The sequence below is a fragment of the Trichogramma pretiosum genome, unplaced genomic scaffold (assembly GCF_000599845.2).
Source record: "Trichogramma pretiosum strain Unisexual culture from Peru unplaced genomic scaffold, Tpre_2.0 scaffold2, whole genome shotgun sequence".
NCBI classification, from domain to species: domain Eukaryota; kingdom Metazoa; phylum Arthropoda; class Insecta; order Hymenoptera; family Trichogrammatidae; genus Trichogramma; species Trichogramma pretiosum.
The window spans coordinates 1,624,220-1,649,401 of NW_019641687.1; the positions used below are offsets into that span (position 1 = coordinate 1,624,220).

Here is a 25,182-nt window from a genome sequence, read left to right on the forward strand (position 1 = left end):
CGTTTTTATAGTGCAGAAAACCTTCTCAGGATAGATGATAACTGGAACCTCGGGATTTTATCAACTCGGCCATGTTATTTATTAAAACCGTTACTTTGTTGCCTGTCGAAGAAGTTATGATGTATAATTATTAGATTCTGTTCACAAATCTGATCAGATCAGCTCTGCTGTATATACATATGTACGTATACAACGTGGTGCATACATACGTTGTATAAGTGTAAATTTATATTTATAAATTAATTTTATTATGAAAAAAGGTATTAAAAATAAATGTTTTTATAAAAATAGGTATTATAAAAAAATGGATTATAAAAATTTGAATTTATAAAAAAAAGAATTATAAATAAAATTGTATAAAAAATGTCCCCCCACCCCTCTTTACAAATGCTCTCTTTTTAATTTCTTTCAATAATTCGTCAAGTGCAGCTGCATCTAATCTATCAAAGCTGAGTGAACAATAGCGAATGGCTCATCCACTTCAAGCTTATCTCCAAAAATATTTTTCCACGGTATCTTTGATAATTTAAAGTAGAATGAAAAAAATCTTTGTATAAAAATGATAACTTTATCCTTTCGAACTTTTCGTAGTTGCAAAGCATTTTCGATAAAATTATTCAAACCAATTTCAAAGTCAAATTTTAGATTCTCAAAGTCCTATCGAAATTTGCATTTGAAAATTCGAAAAAAAGTTTTGCTCTTTATGCTAATGATACCAAAATTTTCGAGTATGAGCGAGTAGTTATTATTGCTTTTTAAATTTCCTGCGAGCACTTGAATCTATAGATACTTTTAAGAAAGAATAAACTTGAAGATATATTCAATATGCTGATGAGAAAGGAGCATCAGCTAATTAAAACTAAAAAGAGCGAGTCTTGGCAATTGTTCGTGGTCAACAAGTAAAACGACCAATCATAAAATGGCTTTACTATACTTTTGGCGTGTCTTGAATAACTTTTGGTCTCTCGACCGAATGAATGCTCAAGTAAAAATGTCTCTTCTCTCTTTCTCGCGCATCTGTATCATAATAAAAGTATGCAAATTCGCAAACGAAGGACGTAAAAAGTAAGTCTGACTCTTTCCCATGTCTCTCTTTTTGTTGCAACGAGCGAATAACGCGAGCTATAGCCTCTGGGCGGGCATTATAAATTTTACGAGAACTCGGCACGATCGCGCGTCCCTCACCCGAGCGAAGGACGAGCGCGTGCACCGAGAGCTCCCGCGAGCGGGTTATTGATTAAATCCTCCCTGAGAGCAGCCATCTTTGCTGGAGCTCTGAGGCTCTCATTGGATGCCGCCCATTTTACCACCACGCGCAGGAACCTCCGAAACTTTCGCTCCATGCGCCCAACTGAGAGGCGAAGAAATTCTTAAGTAATGTGTAGTTTACCCGTTTTTTTTTTGCCGCCGTCGTCGTCATCGTCGAGCTTGTAAGTGATATAAATCGCAGCTTTGGCCCACATAAGCTGCGAGGCAATATAATTTTTTTCTCGTCTATAAGCATATTCGTTCCAGGTAAATATTCATTTGTCCTCGAAAACTGCATTATAATGTTGACGATGCTCGTGTATGATACTCATTTTTTCACATAAAATATTAAAAAGATATAAATGGCTATTTTCCAACACGTTTACTGAGATTTTTACTGGATATCTTTCTACAAAGTTATTTAGAAGTTTAGAAATACGCAGAAAAATGGTGTTTACGTAGTTTTTACAAAAATATTTCGCAGAAAATTCGCCGGTAGAAAGCTTTGAAATGACATCTATAGTTATTGCATTGGCATCTAGAGAATGAACTGGATGAATTAAAAATAATGAGCCAAAACTAGAACTTGCCCACAATTACAATAAAAGCTAAGTTTCAGTTTTTTTAATTCTTAAAAGATTAAATTAAAGAAAATGTAGATCTCGATCGAAAAGAGCAGAGTAGAGTATTTGTTCATCCGAAGAAGTATTAAATCATGTACGATTGGCATTCATTCGTAATATTGCATCATTTGTATAATCCCGAAATGAGATTTCTACTCGAGGCCCAAAGCTCGCTCGTCAATCTTCCGCAACGCTAATCTACTCTTGGCTGGCAGCTAATTCTCCATAATGTCCGTCCAGTCGTGTTCAGTCTATCCTCTTGGCTGACTGACGTCACGGGCGTCCAGGCGTATTTGCATCATCATAATTTTGCCGCGAACGCGCGTCACTCGGAGGCGCGCGTACACACGATGCAGTCATATCCGCCTAGGGCTGCAGCAGCAGCAGCAGCAGCTTTGTGCCGAGTAACAACAACAACTACTGCAACAACAACAATGGCAAAACGATATAGAGAGAGAGAGAGAAGCCGAAACGTCATTTACGTTTGTTGCATATGCATCCCACGCCGCGAGTGAAAATTCGCTCCCAATGACGCCATTGGTTACATGGTCTCTAGCTACAGAGAGCTCGGATTCTCTCTCTCTCTCTCTCTGGTTCTCGTTTGCGCGAGAGAGTAAGAGAGGCGTCGCACATAGTGCACGGCACAGTCAAGCTCTCTCTCTCTCTCTCTCTCTGTCTGCGTCGTTGAGTACGGTTGCGCGCGCGCGTCGAGCGATGGTCCGAAACCACGCCTCCCTCGCTGGCGTCTCTCTCGCTCTCTAGGATGCCGAGCTCGAGCTCGGAGCAGAGAGAGATGGAAAATGGGTCAACAACGCGCGCGCGTACTACGCTGCCGAGGGTAAGTTTGTCGGCGTCGAGTGCGCCAGCATAGCGGCAGTCCCGCGCGAAACCACCCCACAGCCCATACACGCTCGCGCCCCAGCAGTCAGCAGAATACCCGAAAAGCTTCTGCGTTTGTTGCGCTAGAAACGAGAGCTAGCCTACCTATAACGTACGTACATGTTTATTGTAGGTACGCATAGGCAATAACGCTGTACAATCGTCACTCTCTCTCCTTCTGTAATCGCGGAAACAGTGCGTGCTTAAGAGGAACAACGTTGAAACGACAACGACGAGCTTCTTCTCGCTTTAGCTCGGGCTAAACATTCTATCCGGAGAGTAACGATTTGCGAGCTTCACCGAAGCTCCGATTCAAGCTAGCAGAAGCTTCAACGGTAGCTGCTGAGCACGGCGGGCTATTGGTATTACAGGTCAGTGCAGAGAATATTCTTCTTTTAGACTTGTTCGATTTTTCGATGTGTAGACCCTTTCTGGTTCTTGCAAGCTCGAGTTGCTGATAGTTCTTTGTACTGATGCTGACGATCAGCCGATGATTGACGTATGCAGCGATGTACTGCTTGAGTTTGACCAGAAAGGGTTGTTCATTTGATGTACGTTTATCATACTTCATCATTCCTTAAGTAAAAGCTCAGGTCCTTATGTCGTATATCGCTATAGCTAGTAACATGTATTTCATAATAGCTTTCAAGACAAAAGATTTGGCATAACGGAACTAAAATAGGCATTTTCAACCATCGTAGCTGCATTCTCGCTCCTTTATCAATATCGCCCGCAATAGATTTTACATTTTTAGATACTAGTAAACTATTCCGTGTATTCAAGCGTCAGCATTTGTGTATTCATCGCACTTGGCAATCGGCCAGCGAGTAATCTTTAATAAAAAAAAAAGAAAGAAAATGAATATATTTCGCCGTCCATGTACATCCTTACCTTTTTTTACGCTGGTTCGTGCGCATTTGAAAACTGCACAGCGATCGTATATGCAGTATATCGTCGTTTCGAAACCATAAGTTTACGTAAGTTCATGATTACATAGGAGCAGCGCTTGGGTGTATACTCGTGAATGCACAGCTATTCATCTGGCTTCTTTTGACAAAATGATAATTTCTCACGTTTTATCGAGTTATAAAAGAGAATGAGGAATCGAGCTGTTCGATAATGTCTCCTTGGTCGCTAAATATGTGTGTATTTATAAAAAAAAAAAAAATCTGCCGTGCTCCTTGACTCGACTCTGCATCTAAGTGTCTAATGTACAATTTTATAATTAAAATTCAGGGAAACTCAAAGTTAAACTTGTGCCATTTTTTATCTTCTTTGATGATGAAAAAAAAAAAATTATAAAATCTTGAAAGGAGTTGTAATTGTAGTGGAAAAATGTTGTTATTGACTGTTGTAGGGATTACCGTGCGAGGCGAAGAGCACCGCAGAGACATGGACAATGTCAATGATCAAATGCAAATGATCGGCACTAAAATCACAGCGATCAAGGATTACTTATATGTAAGGCTTATTTGTCGACGCACGAAAATTCCTTATTGCACATTTTTTTACTTAGAATCAAGTATTCAGAGATACGTAATATATATAACATGCCCGAAGTAACATACTCTCGTTCTACTGAAAAAACTCGCACTATGTGTAGCTTTCACGATATTCGACACACGCCACAACCTCGAGCTTGTATCAAACTTTATTACGTGTTCTCTCACAAAAGCACATCACTACATATACATGAAATTTTGTCTTTGTGTGTGTGTGTGTGTGTGTGTGTGTGTGTGTGTAACTTTGTGATATAAACGCATATATGCGGTTATTTTGGCTACTTTGCAGAACTTCGCCAGAACGCACTCGCCAACCAGACTCATGAGTTCCGAAAATACATACTCGCTCTCGAAAGAGCACTGTAACCTTAAATACTCGGGTAAGTTGAATCGCAACGAGCATAATAATTATGATAATTTTGCATGACATGTCCGCGGGCAGTAGTAGTAGGTAGCTCTAACGATCCAGCGAAAATCATGTACATGCTGCAATAGTTGTACAACTACACGAAGATCGCAAGCGAGAGAGAAAGAGACTCGCGCGCTTGCGCATATAGTTGCGGGTCTTCCTCCTCGGTCCTCAGCCAGAGACTCAACAACGACGAAGACGACGACGACGACGACGATGGCCTTTGCTCATTTGCCTGGCATCGTAATGGCGGCGGATGTGTGTGCGTGCCTGTGCACGCGCATTATACCATAACTATATCGAGACCTCGACCCTTTTTTCAAGGCTCTCTCTCTCTTTCTCTTGACTCATCGATAATACTTGTCGTCCGCCCGCGCGCGACCACGACCGCGACGCACCTCGCCATACTGTTATTATGATTATCTTTTTTATCGCTCGTCGACTCGGATTTTTTGGCTGAAAAATCAATATTGCCCGCACGCGACACAGATTTTATCCTTTGTGAGCTTTGACTAGAGCTGCTACTGCTACTCTTATAGGGTGCATAATAATCACTCGAGCCTCAAGAATTAACGCTGGAGCTATTATTCGCTGAGAGACACGAGATTACAACACCGCATCCGTATTGTGTATCGCGCGGAGAAAGAGAATGAGAGAGAAAGAGAAGGGTTCGTGTCGTCGGATATTTACACTGCGAGCATGTGTCGAGCAACGATAACAGGATTCCGCATAATGGCGCGAGATTGATTTTTAAAAACGTTGACTTTTGCGGGCTTATCGAGGCGTCAGACCCGTACCCGATCACTGTTATTTCAGCCGTATCGAGTGATGCGATGTATATTCGTAGCGACCAAGAAATCGATTAATTTGTTTCAAAAAATGTAAAACGCTTAATCCGAACGAAAGGACGGTGCGCAGCGTTCGCTGCTGTATACGTGGCGGATAATAATTTCCAAAGTGCAGCTTTAAGTCGAGGCACTTGTACGTCTCTGAATAAAAGAAGAAGAGGAAGAAAAAATAGAGTCGAGGAGAAAAGAAACATTAAATGAGGTTCTTTGCTTATCTGCGCGAGTATAAGCGCGTGGGCGTATATACCTTCTCCGGACGGTTAGATTGATGGGGCGAGATTAGCCTGGATCTCGTCCAAAGAAAGCCAACGGGATTTCGCCATAGTCTTGACTGACTGATCAGCCCTACTCGGCGCAACTTCCCACTCGTTTCTTTTCTCTCTCTCGCTTCTCTCTTTTTCTCTATTTAACTGATATTAGCCTGTCATAAACGTCGAGACTCGGTGCGGGGCCTCGATGCTGATATGGTAATCGCGTGTACGACTGCACTCAGCTTTTTTTCAACGAACGAAGATCGTTGGCGAGCAACAGCGAAGAGCCTCGATGGTGTCTCCCCACCAAACAAGTGAGAGTGTGTTAAATTGAGGTCTATACTTTCAATTGTTTGATGGTGCGAAGCCATCAACGATATCATCGATGTACGAGAAGAGAAGAACAATCGGCAACAATTGGTATTGGTCAATGCGCAGACACAAGTTTTCATAGAATGGCCCTCATTGCTTCCTCTCAATCTATTCTCTCTCTCTCTCTCGTTCTGCTCTATCGATTATTGCCCGCTGTTGAGCAATTTGCGAACTCGCCGTGCGTCGCTCTGTTGCAGATCTCGTCCCTCAGAATGTCGAGGGATTCCCGGCGTCCAAGGAGTTTCTCACGAAGGTCGTGGACATCCTCATCGACTACATAAAGAATCAGAACGACCGCAGCTCCAAGGTGCTGGACTTTCATCATCCACACGACATGATCAAGCTGCTGGATCTCGAGATACCCGACACGGGGGTGACACTGCAGCAGCTGCTCCTCGACTGCTCGACCACGCTCAAGTATCAAGTCAAGACCGGTGAGTACTTCTTTCTTTCTTTCTTTCTTTTTTTTTTCATACTTCTGTCGTCGAAAAACAAACGAAGCAACCCCTCGAAACGGCGGAACGATAAGCGCGCCATGATTTCATATTCAATTTAGCATATGCCGATGCGACTGCCTGTGAGACGAGAGAGAGGAGATAAGGCGAGCGAGATACCGTGCATCCGACGGGCAACTGGCCCCACATAGCTGCACAAACACTTACCGATCGTGATAAATAGTTGCGAGGGTGTAATTCACGATAATATAATACGCATATATGATACAGCCGAAGAAGAGCGCGTATCCCTTAGGCGACGTTGCATTATCGACGCCGATCGTTTATTACAACAATAATTCGCGCAACTATTTATCGGTCGAAAGAGTCGAGCAACTTTTAATCTAAAACATTACATAATATAATGGGGTAGGCGCTTCGCGTCGAGAGAGGGATGTAGGAGCGGTATCGCGTTGTCGTGCATCGTGCGCAGCGGAAATGAATGTACCACGGCGAGATAGCCATGGATGGCTGTATAATATAGGCAGCGCGCCGGAAGCCAGCCGCAAATCCCCCGCGAAACGTCTCTCCGTATCTTGGCCTGCGCTGTGGGATTCGATTACGGAATAGGCCTCGATGCTTGAATGGATGCTAATGTACAATAGAGACGGCACCCCTTGCGGCGCCACGATATGTAGGTTATCCAATAGCAGTTTGCAAAGGCGTGAGCTCGTGACACCAGCCAGCGAATAACAACAAAAAACAAGTACTATTAGATTACGCGGCGGCGACGGCTACGTTGTTGTCGTCGTCGTCACCCTCTCGTGGCAACAGCGCCAGTTCTAGGGTTGTTGTTTGTTGTTGATGATTGCGCGCACGAGGCTCGAATCCGAGAGAGCCGCCCCGAGTAGCAGCAGCCAAAGTCAAAAGAGTCCGTTAATTGAAGTAACATATTCAATTGGCAATTCGAGGGCGCTCGTGGTTATTAGCATTATTGATATATTCATGTATTCTTTTCGCTGAACGTTGTCCTCTGTACGTAATACAATTGACGAACGATGTCCCGGAAAACTTATCAAATTGATACGTAGGAAGGAAAGCCGCAGAGCTCTTGCGTTTTACACGAGCAGCAGCGAGCTTGCGATGATAAATTAGGGGGATTTCCATTTGTATGCAGAGAGAGAATAAGAAGTGTGTAGCTACACAGGGTTTAACTTTGCCTATACACTTGTATGATCAATCATAGACAGTTCTTACGTAGGCGCGCGCGTGCTTCATTCAAACGATATAAAGAAAAGAGAAAATTAAGCCCGAGCTGGCAACTCGGCAATAAAACCGAATCCGTGTATCGCTCGTCTCCTCCTCGCAGCCGAAGTATGCGTATGCAGTGTGCTTTTAGATTAGTTTACGCGCGCAGCGAGCAGCGAGCAAGATCGATTAAACTGCACAGGACGGCAGTGAAATAACGCAACGCTGCAGAGAGTCATGGCACGTCATCCTTTAAACTATCCCTCGGCCGAGCGAAGCTATCGAAATTCCAGAGAAGCATCCAACTTTTCCTCCACGTTTTTTTCATTCTTCATTTTTCAGACTCGAAAGTTGTGTGCGTGCGCACGGCCCGTAAGTATGCGCAGCGTCGAATAATGCTTATACACGCGCGTAGTAGTAGCAGCAGCAAACATTGCGATCCATACACACGTAGTCCCTTAAACGTCGCAGCTCCGCATGGGGGAGCGAGAAAATCGTGTAGAAATGGCTCTTAATTACACCGATCCCATTGAATTTGGCTGCTGCCGCTGCTGCCCCCCTTGCGCGTATAGAAAGAGAGCTGACGGAGCGAGGGTGTGCGCACGTGCGCCGCAGAAGTGTTTTTCAACTCTCGTCGTCGTCTGGCTTGCAGCAGCAGCCGCCGCGCATATATCCACTTTAGGATTTTGCCGCAAATTCCATCGAGTCCTGTGAATAATTGGCCTCTATCTGCTGGCCCCCCCTGTGAGCTACGACACGACCATATCGTGTACGTAATGTGTACGAGGATGTATCGCCGGGATTTCGCGATTTTACGTCTGGTTGAGTGGGTCATTTTGCTTCGCTCGCTCTCTCCTGCTCGTCCGCGCGCATCTTATATGATATACAAAAAATTCGGTCTATTCTGATTTCCGGGTTTGGGCTAAACCACTAGGGATGCACGGCCACTTTTTTGACGATGAAAAATAGACGTTTGCATGTGAATTCTTACACACTCGCGTATATAATATATTATTATAGTCATAAAACGTCGTAATCTCGCCGTTATATCTCTCGCTGATCCTCGCCGCGTCGAAGGGAACGAGAAAAAAAAATTGAAAAAAGGCGACCTATCACTAGGAGAGGTTTTTTACATCATTGATAATCCTTATCTATGCTACATACCGCCTACGTATAACCATCATCCACAATCTTGGGCTTCAAAGAAATATTTCATTTACGCGCGCAGCAGCAGCAGCAGCAGCTCCCGAGAGAGAGATCGATAATCGGGCAGGCTGTGTCGTCGTCGTCGTCGTCGCATTGTTACGCGCAAAAAAGAGGAGAGCGTCGCGGAAGAAGAAGCTGCTGAAAAAGAAAGTGCGCGTATTGTTGTCGCAAAAAAAAGGGCAGAGCTGGATGAAAGAGCGCAAAGACAGAGAAAAAAAAAGGAGAGAAAGGGGTGAAGCGCAGTCGTAATTTCGCCCGCTCTGCTGTCTGCGTGCATGTGCATGAAACGGTGCTTTTTTTTGCTCGGCGACGACATCGCGCGCGTTTCGTCCTCGTTGCCGATTCGAAATTGGTACGCGAAGACAAAAAAAAAACGATCAGCGAGGCTTGGAGCTTATCGGAAGCACCTTAGCGAGTGGAAAGGAGATCGATCCGCGGAGTTCGAGCGCCCGCCTAGGCGGTTACACAACTTGGCAATCAAGGGTTAACATCGGCGCGGCGCGCGCAACTCACTCAAACGTCCATCAGCGGCGTGAGAGCCAACGAGTAAGCGTGTGTAGGTGTTGAACTGGGCGTGTGTTTAATGCGGGGGGGCCGCATCCATCGGATCGCGCGAGAACAGGTGAAGCCCATTAAAATCAAGCATCTCCCCATTAATGCTATATAGTATATAGTGGCAGTTGCACACCCCTTTTGTTGAACGTATATGCCAACAAATCCTCTTACGACTATATATAGGCTCGCCGTTAGTGTGTAAATCTGCATAATGCACGTACTACAGGCTTATCTATATAGAGCTACGTGTGTGCGTATAAGTACACTTGCACATAAGCACACGCGTTACATAAAATGGAAAATGTAAAGAAAAAAATAACCTACAAGCATGAAAGGGAGATGTTTCTCCCATTCGCTTTTGGCGTGGGTGTGCACGTCTGTGTATATGTATGTACGTGAGCAAACAATCTAGTGGTGCAGCGACGCGTGTGACGTGCAAAATGTGCGGGCGGCGGCCGCCCCTATGCACAGCATCAGTCTCTCTCTCACTCTGGATACTTTCTCGGGATAATTGCGAATAACAGCGAAAGATGAGGGGATTTACTGATCGCTAGAATGCGCTTCGATGCATCTCGCAGGCCTTAGTCTACCATAAAATGTCAGAGAGAAGAAAGCTCGGCTGCTGCTGCTGCACGATCAAGGTGACTTTTCATCCTGTATCGTGCGAGGGGGTGTACACAACGCTATATAGCTGCGGTCAAATCGATTCTCGTGTATGATATACGCTTTTCCATGATTTCGTTACGCGATATCAGTCAATTATATCGCAATGACGGATAAAATGAGGGAAAAATTAATACAAGTGTACAAACGTCTACACGCTTATGTAGGCTCGAGTCCAAGGCATTAGGTACAAATGGCGCTGCCTTACGTACGAGAGATTACAAATCATTCTGAAAACTATTACACGTACACGTCGAGAGAGGAGAAACGCTATCTTACAGTACGTTAGGCGCGAAAATCCTACACATAACGGGAGCAGCGGCGCACACGTCTGCTGCCAGCTACGCTGCAATGGGGGTGAATGAGGCCGTTATTATTGAGCCTCGGCTCGAATGAGAAACCCCTTGGAATGAGAATATATACGTATATAAACGAAACGTCATACGTCAATCAGACCGGCTGCTGCTGCTACTACCGCTGCTGTTACACCGCTGCTGCCACTGCGCAAGATTAAAATACCCCGGTCGGAGGCCAAATTTGCGCGTCTGAAGCTGCTTGATTAATCTCTCTCTCTGCTCTCTTCCTTTTTTTTTCTTCTTTTTTTTACGCAAAGATCCGTTTTCCTCTATCTGTAACTGCAGCGTGGGCTACATTGCCCATTAAAAGCTTTTGACCCTCGAGGCTCTTTTGCCAACTACTGCTAGTTGTGTACGGGAATAGTCCTTTTTTTCTTCGTTGTTGCGGCGAAACGTTACGAGCTTAGAGTGAAAAATACTGCCTGAATTTCCGAAAACGACTTTAAAACAATACATTCACGGGAGCGTGCGAAAGTTAAAAATTAGTCGGCACTGCCTGGGAGAGCGAGAGAAAGAAGAAAACATCCATCCATCGATGTCTGCTGCAGAAGCTGCTCTCGAGTAGTAAGAGAAAGAGAGAGAGAGAGAGAGAGAGAGAGAGAAAAGCCAAATCATCATCGTACGCGGCGAACAACCCTCGGGAGCATTAAGCCTTGATCCGTGTTGCCTGATGCTCAGCCAAGCGAATGACAACGTACTCAGCTTAAAGCCTTCTTTTCTCTCTCTCTCTCTGTCGAGCCTCTCTCTCGTCTCAATACCCCGACGACGCAGCCTCGTGCACTTTAACCTTTTGAAGAGTACGTGTTCGTTGAGCCTGTGCAAGAGTAGTGGCCCACCCCCAGCCTGCAGCCACACGTCGTAGCTCTCCTCGCGATTAATTAGGCCGTTTCGAATCAGTTAGCGATATATCTCTCGTAATATTCTTCGGTTCCGGTGATCCACGTACACGATACGAATCGACAATTACCGTTGCAGGTCATCCGCACTTCTTCAATCAGCTGTCGTGCGGCTTGGACCTGGTCTCGATGGCCGGCGAGTGGCTCACCGCCACGGCCAACACCAACATGTTCACCTACGAGATAGCGCCGGTCTTCATCCTCATGGAGCACGTCGTGCTGCAGAAGATGCGCGAGATCATCGGCTGGCCCAACGGCCAGGGCGACTCCATCCTGGCGCCCGGCGGCTCCATCAGCAATCTCTATGCTTTCCTGGCCGCGAGGCACAAAATGTTCCCCGAGTACAAGGAGAAGGGACTGGCCACCATCGGCGGTCAGCTCGTCATGTTTACGTCCGATCAGGTGCGTAAATATAACCACTATTGTAATTGCCGCAATATGTTTGGTGCGATTTTTTGTTTGTACGTATGTAATATACAGTGTCACTACTCGGTGAAATCGTGCTCGTCGGTGTGCGGACTGGGCACGGACAATTGCGTGATGGTGCCGAGCGACGAGCGCGGCCGCATGATACCGGCTCGCCTCGAGGAGCTCATTCTGGAGCGGAAGGCCAGAGGACACTTGCCGTTCTTCGTCAACGCCACGGCCGGCACCACGGTCATCGGAGCCTTCGATCCCATTCAGGAAATTGCCGACATTTGCGAGAAATACAACTGCTGGCTGCACATCGACGTAAGTTCTTTCCTCCAGCGCAAGCACACGCATATTTTTTCTCTTCATCTTTTTGAGCTTCAATGCTCGCGATTACCAAGCAATGTACGCATGAACTTACACGCGTCTGTACGACTGACATCAATCGACGAAAGCTGCTAGTAGCTACAAGGACACGATAAGGCTTTTAAACGCGTTCGAAGCTGCGAGCGATGACGAGCGAGTATGGTATAACGTTCTGTGCCCCGTGGGCTGCTCGATGAATGCGCTTAAACTCGACGTAATCGACGAGCCGCTCTCGGCTCTCTTGGCTTTAATTATTAACGTGGGAGAAATTCGCCATCGGTCCTGCGCGCATATACCTAAACCGAACGCCGTCCAAACTTTCTGCGCTGCGCGGCATTGTCGCGCGCTCCAACTTTGCCACTTACACCTTCGCATCGCGCTATTATATCTTCTGTATACATAAATTGCATGTATTTTCTATTTGTGCAGGCGGCTTGGGGCGGCGGACTGCTATTGTCAAGAAAGTATCGACATCCAAGATTGACTGGCATCGAGCGGTAAGTTATAATGAAAAAATTCATACGTAAACAATATATGGAAAAGACAATAGCGAGTCTGAGCATTCGTTTGTTTTCTCTACTGCGGCATTGAGTCAAGTTTTTACACAATAAAGAAAAAAACGTAAATAATGCATTAAAATAATTGTCTAAAGCGTAGCCGTGGTTTTGCGCGTGAGCTCGATCCATTAGCTCGTCTTTTTCTCTCAGTCTCCTATCGCGTACAAACTCCTATATATGTACGACCCCCAGGATTGTCGAAGGCATATTGATTTTGACGCCGGTGTGCCTGCTGCACAGCTGAGAGAGAGAGAGAGAGAGAGAGAGAGAGAGATGAGAGAGACAGAGAGGCTGTTTTTCTTGAAGGACTCCATCAAACTAAGCCTACCGTCCAATAAACTATATAAGATAGGATTAAGGTCTATGTACACATGAGCAGTCGAAGTGTCTCTATCTCTTTATATGGGCATGTGCTTTCGATGTAAAAGTTATTTATGGAAAGTAGAATATCGCGCACCCCCAGTAGGGTGCTCTAATTTTAAATCTTCCCGCTTTTTTAAACCTCATATTATGTGAAAAAAGAACAGCAGTTCACTGAAACTTTAACGAAAATTACGACAAAAAAAAAATTGGAAATCCAAGCAAGTTAGCGATTCAATTAAAAACCCAAGTTAATGAGGAATTTATTTGAAAATATCATTAAAAATCAAAAAAAGTGAAATAAAATAGTTGGTATTACAAATATGCAAAATTTTTACAAATAAAATTGGAATAAAATTGGAATAAAAAATTTAAATTCAAGCAAATAAATTTATTAATTTCAATGTTTTTAAATAGATTTTAATTATAACATTTATTCCGACATAAAAAACTTGTAATTTTTATATTGATAATATTTTTGCCGTGTTTTGCTTTTAGTTTCAATATTTTTCTTCATGTGAAATAACGGTTGCAACAAATATCACTAAAGTTTTTGTCTGTGGTCGCCAAGTAAATATACCACAAATCTTTGTTCATTAGCTTTTTGATGATCAATTCGCAGCAAAGAATTGGCAGCTGGTTGCGGGTTAGCTTCAAGAAAGGATCCAGGGTCCATCGTCGAAAAAATCCTCTGGATAGTTTTTCACACACGTATACAGAACAAGTTTCATTGTCCCATTTTGGGGGCAACAAACATTTAGACGTACGCTCGAACTCCAAGTAGTCGGTAAATGTAAATAGTTGTGTCACTTTATAAGGCGGCGATTGGATCAGATCGTAGAGCGACAAACTCGAGCTCAGCGTGTGCTTTTTCGCTTCGCTCACGAACTCTTCGTCTTCGTACCAACGTTTTCCGAGGCCCACTGACTTTCCGAAGAATCGATATTTAGCGAAAAATTTCATGATCGTTGTTGCCTCGCTTCGGTCCAATTGGTATCCTTTTTCCTCGAGATGCTCGACGACGATTAAAGCGATGACTACTAATCTCACATGAAAATTATACCACGATTCATCATGTCGCGGTATATCCTTTTTCTGGTAAAAGTAACTCTCTGCGGGGAAAACGAAGCTGGATATATCAGCTCCATTATTCAAGAGTACATCGATAGTTTTGGGCAATAATTTCGCTACGGCCCATTGCAGCGGTGTCCGGCCCAATTTGTCCCGGGCGTTGACTTGTATCGGCTTATATTTGTCGTTGCTGAGCTCGAACATCATCTTGACCAAATTGTCATAGTCGTGTCTTCCGTAGCTAAGAATGTGTAGACAAGTCAATCCTTCAACATTGGCCAAATTCGGATTTGCGCCGTTGCTCAGCAGTAATTCGACAATCTCCGCCGCATCGAAAGGGTAATCCAAAATAAAGTGTAACGGCGTGTTACCCGAATTGTCCTGAGCGTTGACGTGCACCGGCTTATTCTTGATATTCATGAGCTCAAATATCATCTTCGCCAGCTCAATTTCGTCGCATTTGTTAATGTTGGATCTGTGGCAAATAATATGCAGAGGTGTCAATCCCTCCGCATTGGGTACATTCGGATTCGCGCCTCTCTTCATCAGCAATTCGAACGGCTCATTGTACTCCACATCCTCAAGGGCCAAATGTAGCGGCGTGTTACCAAATTTGTCCTGGGCATCGAGTTGCAGCGTCTGCTCAACGTCATCAATGAACTTGAAAAAGAACTCGAGTAACTCGCGTGGAGAAATAACTCCATCACGTTGGGGTTCGTACCCATCATAGTTATCTCTAATGCAAGTATGCAGAGGTGTCAATCCTTCTGCATTAGCTACATTTGGATCTGCGCCTTTTTTCAACAAAATCTCGATCATTATCGTGTCGCAGTAAAGCACAGCCAAGTGCAATGGTGTATTACCAAATTTATTGTTCTGGGCGTTGATCTGTATCGGCTGGTACTTGTCGTTGCTCAACTCGAATAATATATTTATCAAGTCATCGCGCTTATCTTCCCAATAATTGCCTCTCTGACATATTACGTGCAAAGGTGTCAATCCGTCCTTGTCAACCGTATTCGGGTCGGCGCCGTGTCTCAGCAACAATTCGACCACCTTCTCGTCTTCGTTCTTAAACGCTAAGTGAAGCGGCGATTCATTTGAATTTTGCTCGAAACAATTAGGATCCTGGCCCAGTTCGAGGAATTTCTCGACGACGTCGTTGCAACCACAGTCGCAGGCCATATGAAAATGTGTTAGCCCGGACTCATCGGTGTAATTGACGTCAAATCTGTTATATATTTTGAAAAGATCACCGACCATATCTCGATTATTCCACTTGCTTTTGCTCGCGTGGTGCAGTGGTGTGGTGCGACGCGGCGATGGCTTGGCGTCTCTATCTACCTCGGGCTCGTCCTCGTAGCCGGTCTTAACCACAAACTTGATGAACCGTTTTCCTTCGTCGTTAGACAGACGTTCAGGCGTGTCAATTGTGGACTCTGTAAGAAGCCAATCAATTTCATCCTTTCGAAAAATGTCTCGAAGATTTGGAAGTGGGCCCTGCCAATTTTTTATGATAGGATCAATTTGGCTTAGATACTCTTTTCGCATCTTTGCTCGTAGGCTCTTCAGTTGTTTTAAGCTTGAGTATTCGAAATCGAAATCACATCGCTGTTTGGACATCTTGTTGCAAACTCACACACAAACACAATCACTGATAACTTGAAATAATCGTTTATTTTTTGCACGAAAATACTTGCTGCGGTCGATGCGATTTATTTGGCTGTTGACGTTGTGGCGACGTAACGTATACTGACTATGCAGTATATGATAGAGTGTGTGCGAAGCTATAAAAGTACTATACGAGAAGCGCGACTCATATGTTCGTTTCGTTGTTTGAGCGAGTGACTCGCACGAACACGTTACAGCAAGATTGAGACAAGTGAGCGCGAGAGAGACGAGGACACACGCCGCGGCGTAGACTTTACAATATTAAAAGGCAAGCGCCGAGTACTGATACTCGCCACTAAATAGTCCGTATTATGTCCGGCAGTAGCGGGGGGCGAACTAACTCTTGAGAATCGGACGCTTTTTAGGCACAAAACTTGAAATAAAATTGTCGTGCGCGCTTGCACGAGCTTCCCTTGCTTGATTTTAGTACTTGACGCCTCTAAAGAAATTTCACTTCAAAAAAACTAAAAGAAATAAAAGAAAGTTGTTTTTGCCGATAGGATAGTTTTTACAGGTTTTCATGCACCCGTCCGAAAAAAAGAGAGAAGCGGATAATTAAAGTAGCTTAGGATTAACTTAATTCCCATTGTGCGAAAAATGTTTCTGATAAAGTGCAAAAATCCCGTGAAAAAATTTCACCTCGGCCGGTGCAAAAAAAAAAACAAAAAAAAAGAAGAAAAAAAAATGAAAATTGCTAGCGCGCGCACAGGCAAGGGAGTGAGCAAGCGGATCGCAGATGCTTTCGCGCGGATGCAAATCGGGGATTAAACTCGGACCCCATGTGCTGCCGAGTATTGTGCTCCATACGTATACACACGTGCCATTGTGTACCGTAGGTATATACGCGGCGCTTCGTACGTAAGTCACATACCCTCCATATAGGCACATGCACGCACACGTACACAGGAGCAGTGCAGTCATAAAGATTATACGACGACGCGTAAGGATTATAATTATATATACGTACTTGCAGAGGAAAATTCGCCACGTCGAAAGAGAGAGAGAGAGAAATTATGTCTTGACCGACACCTGCGACAAACTTTTCAATCATCCTCTGGCACACTTAGCAAAAAAAGCAGTAAAGTATAAAAACAATGAGAAGTGGGTACACGCATGCATCGATGCGTGAAACAATTCTCCTATGCACGCGCGGATACATATCCTTCCTTCTTTTCTTTTCCTCTCTCGTTCAAGGGCGGATGTATTGTAGATAGATACGTATATAGTGCCGCGGTTCTCTTGATTAAAATGGCAAGCATATACGCAAGGACACACGAGGCAGGAAAAAGGTCTATATATACAGCGGGGATTTAAACGCGCGAGAGCAACAGCTGGATTCGTTTTCCCTGGAGCGCATTTAGCGGCTGCGACGAGTACGTATACTACGTAGCAGTGGAGTACACTATATAACTGACGCGCTTATAACACAGAGAGCCCAGTGCTGCCGGTGCGTGCCTGCACCCACTTATCTCTCGCGCACTGTGTCTCGACAATGTTTTCTGGATTAAACTCTATCAAAGGGATGCTTCCTCCTTTTTTTCTCCTTTTTCCCTTTTTTTTCTCGCTTTGTGTATATGATATACATGCGACGAGCGCGTATACGTATTCTTTGAGATTGTTTTGTGTTGAAAATAGTAAAAAAAAATATATAAAGAAACATGGAGATGCTTTGAGAGATAGCGTGGGTGCGAGGGAATGATAATTGTGCACGAGGGAGGGTAAATATTTCGAGCGCGAGAATATTTGCACTCGAAATCTTATATCTTACGTATAAGATGTACATTTTTCAGCAGAAAGATAAGTTTTTTTTCGAGCATTGGGACGTGCATCGGAGGTCATATGCTTTCGGGTACATCGCGCAAAATGAAATAAGAAAAAGTTTGTTCATTTAAAGTTTGTCGAATCGATCGCTACGTACTATATAAAATTTATACCGTATATAGGTAGCGCTCTTGGCCCGTCAGATTTCAATTCCATTATTGCATTATCGCAGATAATCAGAACCTTTCAATTATCTTGAATTAGAATATAACCTCTTGGTTGAGGGCTGTGAGAGTAGCTACTGCGATACAGCACGGTAACTACCGCAAATCTCCTTAAGCCCACGTTTATTTACGATCCACACCGCAAGCTCGCGTAGCGTAGAGCTTTTTTTTTTTGTTATATATTCTACTCCATTGCTGAATTCGGCTCATTAATTCGGGACGTTGTGCAGGCGCTGCAGCCGAGTAAAATCTCGCTTTAATACAATAACGCAACGCGTCGGGGATAATTAGCGTATTATATATATACGGGCGCGCGGGCGTGGAGTTGGCATGGCCGAGGGTAGTCAAAGCCAGCTGCGAATCGCATTAATCAAACGCCGTTGTTATATACATGGTACGGGTAGTGCGCGAACATACTCCCTCACGCACGCACACGCATACGCTATAGAACAGGCAGGCGGGCCGAAAGAATGCAATATTAGGCTAGGTTTAATTTTACTTTTGCACGGCTGCGTTGTACGGAAAGTTCGATCATAGAGCGCACAACAACGCAAAGAGTACAATGCACTCTGTCTGGGTCGCGTAGCGTGTCTTTTACGATGCAAGCCGGGGCCGCTACTTGCGTTTATGTGCGTTGCGCAATCTCTGCGCGAAATGACGAATGTTATCGATACTTGGCGAGTGACAGCTGGAGAGAGAGAGAGAGAGAGAGAGAGCGAGAGGCTGAGTTGGAGCTTTAGCTTTGCCACTCGAGTGGTGCACGGCCTGGTATAAGCGCGCACGCCGAGTCGAGTATAATTCGTGTCAGCGACAGACACCGCGCGCGTTCTGTGTATCATACGCCAGATATCGTGCACACACTCCTGGGCTGTTTGCCTGCCGCTGCCGTTGTCGCTGTTGCTGTTACTGTTGCGCATCGCTGGGCCTACGCGAGCTCGGATTTATCATTTTTCGAGTGCGCGCGCCTATACACGCTCGCTGCTAATGCACGTTAGACCACGCACGCATATAGTTGCTACAATAATTTCGCCGGAAATTCGTAATCGTCGGAGCAATTGGCAGTTGCGGCTCCCGCGCCAGGCCAATGCCCGAGTACCGAGCGCTGTCGCGCGAGTCTAGTAGGATTAAAGGGTTACCGCAAGGGTGTGCCTCGCTCGAGAGTCTCGCAGTGGGGTGTAGGGCGCCATATCAACTCTCTCTCTCTCTCTCTCTCTCTCTCTTTAGCTGCAAATCCGATCTCGCGGGCTAATATTAATAGCCGCTCGCGCGTATATACACATGCTATCTCAAATTGATAGACCCCATTCGCACTGCGTATGTGTCGCTGCCAAGGATGCCTCTCATATTTCATCCCCCATTGCGCGCTCTCCTGGGACGCGTTCGACGAGAGCCCAAAGAGACACACACACGGCGAGAGATAGCGAGAATGTCTATAGGCCTTTTTTCGCCGACTATCGTCTTCTCGTGTGTACGCAGCGGGCAGAAATTTACAGCCTGTTTCCCCGCTAACTCGCGTCGATTGAATAGCGCGCCTTAATGTCCTCCAGGCCTATATCCATCTTTTATTAGGATATACGTTGACGAGCCAATATAGCCGAATGCCCAAGATATAATAACATGTACAGCATTTACGATCATGCGCCAATTCCTTTGGTTTTGCAGGGCCAACTCGGTCACCTGGAACCCGCACAAACTCATGGGTGCTCTGCTCCAGTGCTCAACGATCCACTTCAAGGAAGACGTGAGTTTTCGTCCTGACAATCAGCAAACATACCTTGAACACGATTATCACACATACTTACGCCAGAGTACAGAGTACAAGAACGAGATCAGCAACCCTCGCAGCGCGCGCGCGGACGAGAATACCTACAACAAAAAATATCAGGCTAGCGCGCGCGCGCGCGCTCCGATCATTATACATTCCATCCGAGTCCAGCCTCGAGAATTGCCGCGCTGCTTACGCTACAATAACGTTTATGCACGCGCGTTCTGCGGGCCTTTCCTCGTCCTGCCTTTAGGAATTTAATTAAACTAAGAGATAACATATGTTGCGCGCATAACAGGGCCACCCTCTGCCCGTAGTATTATGGTATACGTCGAGCCTAGTCGTCGGCGTCGGCGTCGGCCCGTACTCGCAACGTGTATCACTTATTGCTCTCTCGCTCGGCTACAGCCTACGACTAGTCTACGTACGCCAGACCCTAACGCGAGATATTAAAATTCCGTGTGCACCGGCTGCCGAGAGACGACTTTCGATTGTTTTTCCATAGGTTCGTCTAGTTTCGCCGTCGCATAACGCGCCGAGCGGCTGTACGCGCGAGGGGAGCTTATATTATTGACGTTGGCACACGTGGTCATCACTGACTTTTTGTCCGCGATTCGACTTTTTGTTTTTTTTTTTTTTCATGCACGGATCGCACGTGCGACCTACGCTTTGATTTCTGGTGCACGACTAATCGCGCGGTCTGACAAGTCGACGCGTTTTTTTTTGTGTGCGCATGCTGATGAAAAATGAATTGGTGCGGCAGCCATGAAAAAAAGTAATGACGAAAGGCGCTAATTACCGAATGATATGCTAATGCCCGAGTCGATCATTTATTTTTACGCGGCGATGTACAGTGTAGCAAAAAGCTCGTATAGCACGTAGAGCGTATAAAAGCTCAGCCGTGACGCCATTTTGCAAGCTCGATATTCAACCTCGACATCAGCTGCGCATGTCTTGACTCCAGCTCGCCGTGTATCGACCGAATTCACGGCGCGCTTTAAACTCCGCGAGTACCTATACCTACTCTCTCTCTGTACTTGCACTGCGGCACATTAAAAAATTTTCATTCCTTTCGGAACGTGCATCCGACCGTAAAATACCCCGCTCGATTTCAGGGACTGCTCATGAGCTGCAATCAGATGTCGGCCGATTACTTATTTATGACGGACAAACTTTATGACGTCAAGTACGATACTGGCGACAAAGTCATCCAATGCGGTCGTCACAATGATATTTTCAAGCTTTGGCTTCAGTGGCGCGCCAAGGTATTATACATGTCGGCCGATGATACAATAATATAGACGAGGAGAAATAAACGATTAAAAAAATTATCTTTGCGCTCCTGTTTAGGGAAACGAGGGCTTCGAACAACACATGGACCGATTGATGGATCTCAATCAATACATGGTACGTCGCATCAAGCAGATGCCCGACAAGTACCACCTGATCCTCGAGCCGGAGCTGGTCAATTGTTGTTTCTGGTACTTGCCGGAGCGCTTGAGGAACGTGCCGCACTCGCCCGACCGAGAGCAGGAGCTTGGAAAGGTCAGTTCTCGCGAGGCTTTATAGTTAGACGACCAACAAAAAAGAAAATATGACTCATGCAAATCTCGTGTCGACCTGTTCCAGATCTGTCCTATTCTGAAAGCTAGGATGATGGAGGCTGGCACGCTGATGGTCGGCTATCAACCGGACGATAGGAGACCCAATTTCTTTAGGAACATCATATCCAGCGCTGCTGTTACGGAATCCGATATTGATTTCTTGCTGGCGGAGATGGACCGCTTGGGTCACGATTTGTAAATTCAGACAGTACGTGTATACCTATGTAGTTCCGAGTGTCTCTAAATTGGAAAACGAGCAAGGATAAACGTGATCTTTCGTTTTATTGTCGTATCATTGAATATCGTTTATTCGTTGTTCGGTAAAATTTTTCAGTATATAAAATAGTTGCAATTCCGAGAGAAAAAGAAAAAAAATTATAATTAAACACTGTTGCATAATACGTAGAAAAAAAGTTGCTGTTTCACTGTTCTAGTTGACGAGAACTTTTGCTTACGTTCGATATTTCCATTTTACGTGAACAATTTTGCGCGACGAACGTCTGTATACGGGCTGGGGGGGTGAAATTACATATAACCAGGAATATTATCGCGAAAACATATGATAAGAATAACGTGCAATTAATTAAACGAAAAAAAACAATTATTAACGCGTAGTCGTACCTATCAAATTTTATATAAGTACCAGAAAATCAATATAATCTGTAGAGCAGATTTTGTTAAAGTTTGCCGTAAATATGTACTAAACTCAATTATATTCAAGCGTAAGTTACCTAACAATATCAATATTAACATACCAGTTGAAAGATGAATATTATTTGATTATATGATTCTATGAAAATATCTATGTATACACAAAATAACAATATTTAACGAGAAGAAAGTATGAATAAAAGACATAGTGCGGAAGTTAATCAGATGCAGTCGAGAGATAAAAGATGTTGCGTAAATTTAGGTGCTTAAGATAAACAAATGTAAATGTATAAAGCTCATTATCTCGAATGAATATTTAATAATGTGAGTTTATGATGAATCTCAACCGTAAGCTATGAGTTTTCAAATTTTAAAGAGAGAATCGCGGTGCAGGGAAACCGGCTGTAATACAAAATAATCTGCAGTGCAGAAATTCAGAAATGAGATATTTTTTAGCGACAATTATTTACAAAACAAAAGAGTTATAAGTTAATTTTATATAAGGTTATAAAAATTAACAAAAGCTTTGGATAGAGAACCTGCATGGGAAACTAATAATCATTCACGAGCTTGGGGGTGCAATATTTTTCTGTAAGAATATTTTATCACACTTGTTGTGCAAGTTCCAACGAATTGATGATAAGGACAAAACTTATTAATGTATAAAAATCAATGTCAAAGTACCAAATGAATTCAGTAAGGTAAGCTGTTTGAATTATTGAATTGATTAATTCTACAATTAAAAGTGTTAATTTCTTTAAAATTTTAGATGAATCGATACAAATGATAAAATACAAACCCGTGAAAGTACGTGCTTTTTCTCGAAGCGCTAACCCTTGGCCTTTGTATATGTATATAATTTTGTTTACGCGAACTAATTTTTACTTGCAAAAGTAGCTAGATTTTCTGTGGTTTTTTAATTTAGCCGAAAAAAGCATGCCGTCATCAAAGTCGATCCGTGCGAAGCATGCTGTTAAGCGAAGAAAAAGAGCCGAGCCTTTAAAGTGAGAGTAATACGTGTGTAGATGCGCGATTATAAATGACAGATGTGTATCGTTTTCATATAGGTATGACTGGAATATTTACTGAGACCTTAAAACCCGTAGGGGAGAGTTTAGATAAGAGATTGTAAATTGAGTCTAGTGTAAAAAGTGTCTGGTAGTAGTTGATAAACGCGCCTAAGTAAATTTTCATGTCAATATTTGATTTTGCTACTTTGAAAAATTTTTTCGGAAAAATGACGTGTTCCGAACGTTGGTGAAAATTTTCTTGACGTGTTGAGCTCCATTAATACATATGAGTAAAATACACTGAATAAATAAAAGTTTCTAAAAAGTATATGTTGTATTCGTATATAAATATACAAGAAAACAAAGTAATGCTTCCGCATAATAATATTTCAAAGAAGTTATTAATAATTTTCGAAAGCCATTACCAGTTAAGTTGCGCAGTATATCTTATGCTTCAAAAAATCTAGAGATTTTATTCAAGTCGTTGGTTTTTTAGTAAGATTACCTTGAATACGTGTCCACATAAGCTCATATAAATATGATATGAGGTTGTAATTTTAATATAGGTAAACTACTAAATATTAAACTAACAATTGCATTTTTCTGTTGGCTATGATTTATCGTACTTACATGTAAATAAAAAAAAACATGTTGCTGTGTAGGTTGCCTTCGGCAGTTACATAAGATCGAATGAAGATTGCCAGTCCAGAAAATTATTATCAATAATGCCTCACTGTGCTAAGCAATTATTCTCAAATTATATTTTCCAATTTATCGAAATGAATTGATTTAGCTCGTTCTATGCTAATCTTCCGAATAATTCAACGCTAATGAGTACAAATGTAAACTTTTTTGATTTTTTTTATTATATTATTGCAAAGTGTGCTGAAATAAGTTTCAAAAAATAAGAATAATTAATAACTAATCAAGCGATGAGCAGGTCAATCAACTGTATAAAATAACATATCTTATCTACAGCAGAAAGAATATTTTTACTGGAAGCATCTAATTTTTCACGGCGAACTACTCCCTAAAACTATTTTGAGATGTGGGGATTTCCATATGATGATTGTAATTCCGCAGGCGTAGAATTGCAACAAAAAAAGATATCAATTTAATTACATTTGGGCTGAATAAATTATTTCGTGCGCTACTGATGTACCGATTTGTTTAATCCAAGAAAAATCACGCTCTCCTTTATTTGTCTTGATGACAAACATCTGTGATAGAAAAGTAATTATTGCTTAGGCAACTTTTAATGATAACAAAGGCAAATTCTCTGTTTATATGCATACCGTCAATTTTGTGTACGCATTTTGGATAATGCCCTTTATAAAAATTATCACAAAGTTGTAAATAAATAATGAATCATTCCAAATAGCGTATTAAATATTTTAAAAGAATGTATAATAGTGTTATTTACTTGTATTATTGTTTTGTTACGCCAACATAAGTTTGAATCGAATGAAGAAAATGGCACGATCAATCTTAAGTGATGAGATATTAATGACGAAAAAATTCTACGATGCTGATTTTTAATCATCGATTGTTGTTGAATATGTACAATTAAGTAAAAAAATGTAAGTACGCGTTAGTTTTAAGAAAACAGCATGTAATCAGATAAAAACAACAAAAAAGCATAGTACAAGGACAACAAATTTTTTAGAGTTTATCCGAATTTATGTTAGTTGATCTAACGATTCGTTGATGGCTTGAATTTTCTCTTATTTGAATATATTTATATGTTTATGTACCAATGTGGAAGTGACCTGTTAGTGAAAATCTCTCGTGAAAAATAATATTATAAAAATAAATATATTATACTCTATGTACAAATTTAATCTAAAGTTGAATTAATTTTAAGTTGATGATCTTTATTGTTCTAAAAAATTTAAAAAAAAGTTTATTGTCCGGAGAAATTGAGCTAATTTGAACGTATAAAATTTGGCATGGACTAAAAAAATGGTTATTTAGTGAACTGAACCTCGTGTACGAAAAAACACTACTCCTTGACAAAAAAGATACCTATTCCTAAACTACCTTGTGTAAATCAATGTCTAATAAAAATAAACTGCTGTTATCTCGTCGAAAGTTTACTTCTTTTGCATTCTATATCTGAATGTTATTTTCCATATCCACCTAAAAAAGCTCTTATTATAGAATCAAAAAGCAGGACCCGTTTTTCCAAGTGGTAAACAGGTGAATAAATTAAATAACACGAGCCTGTTGGCCTTGGGACGA

At 43.0% G+C, this 25,182-nt stretch overlaps 1 protein-coding gene across 3 annotated transcripts; it reads left to right on the forward strand.

Moving 5' to 3' along the window:
- Positions 1–2,731: 2,731 nt before the first annotated feature.
- LOC106655214 (glutamate decarboxylase) lies at positions 2,732–25,032 on the forward strand. Of its 3 annotated transcripts, XM_014375487.2 has the most exons (12): positions 2,732–2,862; positions 2,947–3,121; positions 4,108–4,211; positions 4,542–4,632; positions 6,330–6,566; positions 11,570–11,892; positions 11,971–12,222; positions 12,697–12,764; positions 19,574–19,652; positions 20,792–20,941; positions 21,027–21,221; positions 21,306–25,032. In XM_014375487.2, the coding sequence occupies exons 3-12, from the start codon at positions 4,143–4,145 to the stop codon at positions 21,477–21,479; spliced, it is 1,638 nt and encodes a 545-aa protein (XP_014230973.1). In that variant the 5' UTR covers positions 2,732–2,862; positions 2,947–3,121; positions 4,108–4,142; the 3' UTR covers positions 21,480–25,032. The 3 variants fall into 3 exon arrangements, with proteins under 3 accessions (XP_014230973.1, XP_023317270.1, XP_014230975.1); XM_023461502.1 differs by having other exon boundaries at positions 2,732–3,121; XM_014375489.2 differs by lacking the exon at positions 4,108–4,211 and having other exon boundaries at positions 2,733–3,121.
- The last annotated feature ends 150 nt before the right edge of the window (positions 25,033–25,182 follow it).